General features: G+C 36.6%; 1 protein-coding gene across 3 annotated transcripts in view; it reads right to left on the reverse strand.

Annotated features, from left to right (window-relative positions):
- The window catches only part of itpr1a (inositol 1,4,5-trisphosphate receptor, type 1a), a 47,680-nt gene that overhangs the window by 8,956 nt on the left and 31,545 nt on the right, over positions 1-7,179 (reverse strand). For 2 of the 3 annotated variants that reach the window (XM_016467109.1, XM_016467108.1), the window contains exons 37-46: positions 6,050-6,198; positions 5,766-5,877; positions 4,572-4,607; positions 3,727-3,774; positions 3,369-3,492; positions 3,115-3,287; positions 2,301-2,484; positions 1,823-2,076; positions 1,365-1,565; positions 1,122-1,232 (exon numbers count right to left, since the gene is read on the reverse strand). In XM_016467109.1, coding sequence (XP_016322595.1) covers positions 1,122-1,232; positions 1,365-1,565; positions 1,823-2,076; positions 2,301-2,484; positions 3,115-3,287; positions 3,369-3,492; positions 3,727-3,774; positions 4,572-4,607; positions 5,766-5,877; positions 6,050-6,198 — 1,392 coding nt within the window. The remainder of the gene's footprint in view (positions 1-1,121; positions 1,233-1,364; positions 1,566-1,822; positions 2,077-2,300; positions 2,485-3,114; positions 3,288-3,368; positions 3,493-3,726; positions 3,775-4,571; positions 4,608-5,765; positions 5,878-6,049; positions 6,199-7,179) is intronic. The other variant, XM_016467110.1, reaches the window with a different exon arrangement.

Here is a 7,179-nt window from a genome sequence, read left to right on the forward strand (position 1 = left end):
TATAAAATATAGCATTCTGTGTAGAATTCAAATAGCTCCGATACATTGTGTGGTCTGCGCCGACTCGTGCATGTGATCCGCTCCGTGCTATCGTGTCTCTGAACCAGAGGAGAGTGTGTGTGCGGTGCGGTGGTTAGCGTGACAGCGCGAAACCAGACTTCTTTTTTTCCTCAATGGAAAGCATATTTACACTGTTTGAATCGTTCCCTGTCCCCTATATAGTGCACTACGTGCCATTCACTGTACAGAAAGTGACCGATTTCAGCCGCGGCTTCAGCGTCTAGTTTAAAGTGTAGGGTGCGGGCGCTTCGGATTCTAGAGAGCATTTGATTGGACAGAAAGTTTGATGAGAAGCTGAAGTACGATGTGACATCAAAAAAAATCGTTGAGCCGTTTTGGCGGAAGTGACGAACTGCAAGCTTTGAATGCTTATATCTTCTAAATGCGAATTTTGTCACTGTTTTGGAGCACATTGCCTTATAGATAACCTTAAGACTAACATATTGATACTAACACCCAAAAAACTTTAATTTTGATTTCATGGGGACTTTAAATATAAAATTACCATGTTCACATAACATAACATGTTCTGTAGACTTTATAGCAGTAGTTTTTAAACAGGGAGCTGCAAGATGTGTTAAAATATTTAAAATAAGATAAAAGAAGCTAAAACAGCTAAAAATCAATACATAAGCTGATATATTATTTCTTATTTTAATTAACTATATAAGAGAATATGAGAGTAATTTCTAGTTTTGAAAAAGTCATGGAAATCACTAAAATCTTAAAAAGCATGGAAATTCTTATAACAAATACAAATTTTTCTAGTTATGTCAAGCTCAAAAATCTTTTAGTGGGTGGAAGTTGCTATTTGTGAGTAAAAAGTAATTTTAAATATCTAATCACAAATGAGAAGAAAAGTGATGTAAATCCATTGGTAATCAACTTCTAACCCAAGTATAGTTTTTGTAAATAAAAAAAAAGTTTAAAAATGACCAACTTTGTCATCACAGCAGAAGTACAAGAAGCCAAAAAGGACTTGAGGCCTGACCCCTTTGCATAGTCAAATTTGATGTTACTATGAAATGAGAAGGTTGTTACTTAAGAGTCAAGTGATGCACCTTTAGTTCTAGAACCAGATCCATTCTCTTTCTGCCCAGTGGATTAATATCATTCAGAATCAATGCAATGATGATGTCAATGCCATTAGACTCATGGGTGGCAATGCAATTCTGCAAAAACAAGCATAACAGAGCACATTCAATATGGGAAGTATGTTTATGAGCAATTGGAAGATTATAATTGCAAAATAGAGGAAGAATAAAGGTGCTAAACCTGGATTGTGTTAGCGTTTGTGTACTTGCCTGGTTATCATGGCAGGGCCCTTGACAGTATTCAGTGAGACTCTCTACAGTCTGATTAATGAGAGTCACATTATGCTGGTTGATATACAGCCCTAACAGCCCCAGGCCTCCTGTTGTACTTCCACAGATGCAGTCCAGGAACTGCAGGGTTTCACACACCAGGTTATAGTTGTTCTTGTTGTTCTGACAGCGCAGAAAACTCTGCAAGAGAAAAAAAACCCCAGAAAGTTCTAAACATACATGATGTATAAAACCAGTCCAAACCTAGAAACATACACAAGACCCTATGAAACCACACAATACTGATACTGTAAATGTTTGAGACCTAACCTAAAACCGAACCCAAAAACAATTGATTTCCTTCATGCTCGGGTTAGATAGTGAACCTCTAATCCGGCTAGATTAACAAAAAAAGCAATAAATGTGACAGATGGAGAGGCAGACAATCACACACACACCTGCAGATCTCGATTATGGTTCTCACACAGCAGTTGTAGGAAGCGCAGGATTGGCTGCATGATGAGAATGACAGGGCTCATCTCGCCCTGCTCTGTTCCTTTATCTCCACCCCCTTTGTCTCCATCAGTAGTGCCATAAGCCTCCTCAGGATCAGCATCTCGGCGATACGAACCGTAGGCCTTCTTAGTCACAGCAGATGCCTCCAACAGCTGCTCACGGGCATCATCAGTCACCACAACACCTGAATTTTTTTCTGGAGAGGAAGAAAAAGATGATTTCTTATTTATAATCTCATAGTGACATATCTTCTCATAAAATTAAATATCAATCTTGATAACACTATGCAGTGTTCTCAACAAGTATTTGGACTTCAAACCATGAATATCATTGCATCAAAAAACAAAATATCAAACCAAGTGGTATTTATTGTAAAGAAAGATAGCGTAGGATGAGAGATAAAGTACTGACAACCCCAACCTCTCCGGCGTTGTGGGGTATCTTTGTCTGGAGTGTTGTCATCACGCCGCTTGTTGCCCAAGTCACTGGTGTTGACGGTAACCGTGGCTTTGATTTCCAACTGAGCAGCTTTCATTCTATCATAAAACACCCTAAAAAACTTTTCAGAATTTTTGTCTTCTGTTAAACGTTTGAAGAAGGAGTGCTGAAAAGAGATAAGAATACAAACATAAATTTACCATTATGTTCATATGTTATGTTCTATGGAGAACTTCAAATGTAATACACTACTGTTCAGAAGTTTGGAGTCAGTATGATTTTTTGTGTGAATGATTTTGTCTCTGCTTGCAAAGGCGCATTTATTTAAACATACAGTAAAACAGTAACTTTTTGAAAAATTATTACAATGTAAAATAACTTTTGTGCTTGGATATAGTTTAAAATTAATTTATTCTGAATTTTCTTCAGTGTCACATGATCCTTCAGAAATTATTCTAATATGTTGATTTGATGCTTAAAAAACATTTCTTCTTCTTATTCTTATTATTATCAATGTTGAAAACAATTGTACTGTTCAATATTTTTGTGGATATCGTGATAAATTTTTTCAGGATTCTTTGACCAATAAAAAGTTCAAAAGAACAGAATTTATTTGAACACCATAAATGACTTTACAGTCACTTCTGCTCAATTTAATGCCTACTTGTTGAATAAACAATTTCTTTCAAAATAAGTCTTACTGACCCCATCTTTTAAGCTGTAGTGAATATTGAATAATTTCATACCACAACGTCAATTCTATTGCTTAATCATTTTACTGACAGGCCTTTCTGACCTGTATGATGGTGTTCCCGCCCTCCAACAGTGCAATGGCCAATAGGATGCTTTCGTGGAAGACACGATCACTGGTAGCATTCATAATAAGATCGATGACGAGGTCAGACGCTCCTTCACGGTCCAGATGGCACTGCACCTCCATCAATGACATCTCAGCCCTGCTCAAACCCCCTGAGCTCATATAAACACACAAAAATTATGTTAAATTATATAACAAATGTTCCAAGAAGCTACACTGAAAAATGAACCCACCTGGCTGGCTTTTGATTGGTCCTACAGGAGCCAGGGTGGAGTTACTGAAGGTCAGACTTTCTCTCCGCCCACCACTCCTGAAGCCATAGTAACGGTTGACGAGCAGCTGCCGTAGGGCCTCCCCCTGTGATGAGTGTGAAAGTGTGTGTTTCAATGTGCATCTTATTTTTTTGAAATTTTTTTCTTTGCCATTCTTGCTTTGGCTTGTTCACCGCATGGCTGTAATGCAGTATTCTTTCGAGCAATATGTATCATAAATGGGAATACATTTTCAAGGAATAGTTATAGTTGAACCAGGGCAGCTGAGAGGTACAGATATGTGGTTGGAGAGCAGGGTTAGGTGAAGTTAGTGACCTACCCTCCTTCGATCCTCTAGCTGTTTTGGTGGCAGACTCAAATCCACCACCTGAGTGAGTGAGCAGAGTGGACAACAGAACACTAACACAGAGTTAGTAGAGTATCATCATGCAATAATCTCCAGCTCTATCCTAGCAGCATGCTTGGTGTTATATTAACATCAGTCAAAAAATGACTAAAATTATGCATTTAGCTCATAGTAAACTAGTTAGTTATGCTCTGAAAGTGAGTTATGTAAGTGAATCCTTATACACATTAGGATTAAACAGAAAATAATGTAAAACAGAGTAGAAAATTGGACAGATTAAGTACAAAATGAGAATGTAATGGTCAGAATAAAAGGTCTGTAACATAGCAGTTAATATCCAAACTGCCCAAATATTCAGTTATTACCCAAATGGTTTGTAAATATTACGATACAATCAAAAGATTGTCTCTAAATCTTTCAGAACAATCTTTAATTTTACTATAACCTCATACTGTATTAGAAGCACGATTAAAGCACCACAAAATGGTTTGAAGAACACAATTTCTTGTGTATTTCTTATTGAAACAGGACTTTAAAGTAGGGCATACACATTGAATGGCTTGCGTGTTTTATAAATACTTTTTTCTTTCTCATCACAGTTTGGCCAAATCATGATTTGCTACTTTTTAGTGGTAGCAAGTTGTTTTAGGGGAAACACCAAACCACAACAGATCAACATCCATACCACATCTAATAAAATATGTGTACTTAGGTCAAATTTCCTATTCCGATTCTCAAGGATGGAAAAAGAAAGTAGAGAAAAAAAAGAAGATAAATAAATAAGGGAAAGATGGGATGAATGACAAAAAGAGGACAACCTCAGTGACATCCATCTCATCATCAAATCCCAGTAGCTGAAAAAGAGGAGTGAAGGACGGGGTTAATGAAAGAGTGGGCATACTTCAAATTAAGCCAGTAACTATTAGTGATATGAGCGTTAACAAGAAGATATAACAGAGGAAATGTGATCAACTCAAACTTAAAGTCCCCCTGTAGTGAAAATCAAGTTTTTTATGTTGTTTATTTGTCTATGTGGTGTTTTTAATATGCTTTTAGACAAACCATGTGCCAATCTATTAATCAACACCATTGCTGTGTATTTTCTCCTTAAAACTGTAGTTTCCCAATGGTAGTCCAAGAAATATGGTTTGAAACAGCCCTTGGTTTGCTACGTCACAAACCAATAACCAATCACGTCAAGGGATCGATTCCTATCACTAGCATGCAAAATATACCAATACCAGCACAAAACCAAAAATAAATCAGAGCAAAAAACCCATGAAGCTGTGGTTTAATGTGAATTTAGAACCGCTAACTTCCATTATAACCCGTGGCAACAGTGTAAAAGTAGCCCGGAGTCAGACGCACCTCTCCCGCAGCTGCGTCTGCACTTCACATGCGTATGCTTGCGGGCGCGAATTAACAATCACAAACGGCTGCATTCGAGTCTTCAAGGCATTTTAGGACACAACATTGTCAAGTAAGTAACTTTAACGAATGTTACAGTATTCACTGTAGTTGTCCGCTAGTAAAAACATAGTTTTATCAGTCATTATCCGTGTATGCGATTGTTTTGCGGTTACTACAGTTCAGTGGATCAGGAGGCGCTGGCTGGTGTGTGACTGAGTGGAGGCGGGCTAATTTGCATATTCATAGATCCGCGTATAGTAAATGAGGCAAGGGTGTAGAGTTACATTCAAGCTATTTTAAGGCATGAGAAAATTATTTTCACAAGAAAAAACATTTAAATATGTCATTTTGATGATCAAAGATAAGTTTTAAGGGATAAAATATTTGACTACAGGGGGACTTTAAGCAAAGGTGCTCTTACACAACTTGCATTTGTAATTAAGGTCACACTACAAATGAAGACAGTACGTGTAGATACCATCAGCCTCTCACAACACTATCACATCTGTATTCTACCTTAAGAAAACATTTTTTTTTTTTTTTTGTAAGCACAGCTGAATCACTTCTGTAAGTCCTTTTATTAATAGTTTTGTTGTAAATACCTTCTCTCCATATCCTCTGTCTTTGGTCATCATTTCTCTGAGTGTCTGCAGAACTTTGATACAAAGCCTCTCCTCATTTTCCTCCAGAAGTTGCTTGGTATGTTTTATCAATCTGTACAAAAAGCAGATAAAATATGCTAGTGTAATTCAAACATAAACAATGACAGCATAATATTGTATTATTAATATGTATTAAGCTATAATAAGTAATACCGTATTTTATTATGGAGTTCTATATATTATTATATTGAAGATACTGTAGGGACAATAAGAGTTTATCATACTTGCAGATGAAGCCTCCACTCTCACACTTGCGATGGGCTTCAGTGTGCTCTGGGAACAGCAGTTCTGGACGATGGAGAACATCCACCAATACAGACAGCTCAGCCTGAACCAGAGGCCTCAACCGCTCTTCCAGCGCAGACACTATATCCTACAGACACACACACAAACACATGCAAAAGCACACATTCACCACACACCCTAACAAAGTAAGGCACTGAGGCAAAACAATTGAATGCAGGTTTAATGATAGGAACTATAAGAAAAAAACAAGTGTGATCACTGACATGACATCATTTTCTTTTTTTATTGAAAAATATGATAGAAGACAACAGAAGGAAAAATATGACAGCAGACATAATAGAAGGAAACAAAACAAACGACAACAACAATAAAAATGGACAGATAGATAGCAAGAGAGAGAGAGAGAAAAGTGATAATAATATAATAATAGTATAATAATAGTAAAACAGAGAAGAGAGAAAAAAGGAGTTAAAAAATAAAGTAGAAGGATCACAAACAATGATGTAAGGAATATAGTCTTTCGACAAATATAAGTAGATTATTAAATATTAGTGATGATGTTGGTGATGATGATGATAGACAGGAGATACATTTCCTCACTTGAATATGTATATAAAGTTCAAAAATTATTCATTATTGTTGCCATTGTTGACACCACTGCTGTTCTCCAAATTCAAAAAAAAGGAAAAAAACAAACAAATAAATAAATAAATAGGGGGGGGGCAAATCTAAATAATTATAAAGCAAGAGATGTTGAGATGAGAAAAAGAGAGAGAGAAAGAGAGTGAGCGAGAGAGAGAGAGAGTAGAGAAGGGAGAGAGAAAATTAAATTAAATTAGTTAAATTAAAAATAGATTAAAGATAGAAAGAAAGGGAGGTGGATGATAAAGGAAGGGGGAGAGGAATATTGAGATACTGATGGTTTGTAGAGAAGGGATTAAATTAAATTAGTTAAATTAAAAATAGATTAAAGATAGAAAGAAAGGGAGGTGGATGAGGTGGATGATGGGAGAGGAATATTGAGATACTGATGGTTTGTCAAACTGATGATGGAGAGAGATGGTGAGACAAAACGTGAACCCGTTTCCTTACATCGAAGGTCATTGGC

This window comes from Sinocyclocheilus anshuiensis, unplaced genomic scaffold (genome assembly GCF_001515605.1).
Source record: "Sinocyclocheilus anshuiensis isolate Anshui unplaced genomic scaffold, SAMN03320099.WGS_v1.1 scaffold44, whole genome shotgun sequence".
NCBI lineage: Eukaryota > Metazoa > Chordata > Actinopteri > Cypriniformes > Cyprinidae > Sinocyclocheilus > Sinocyclocheilus anshuiensis.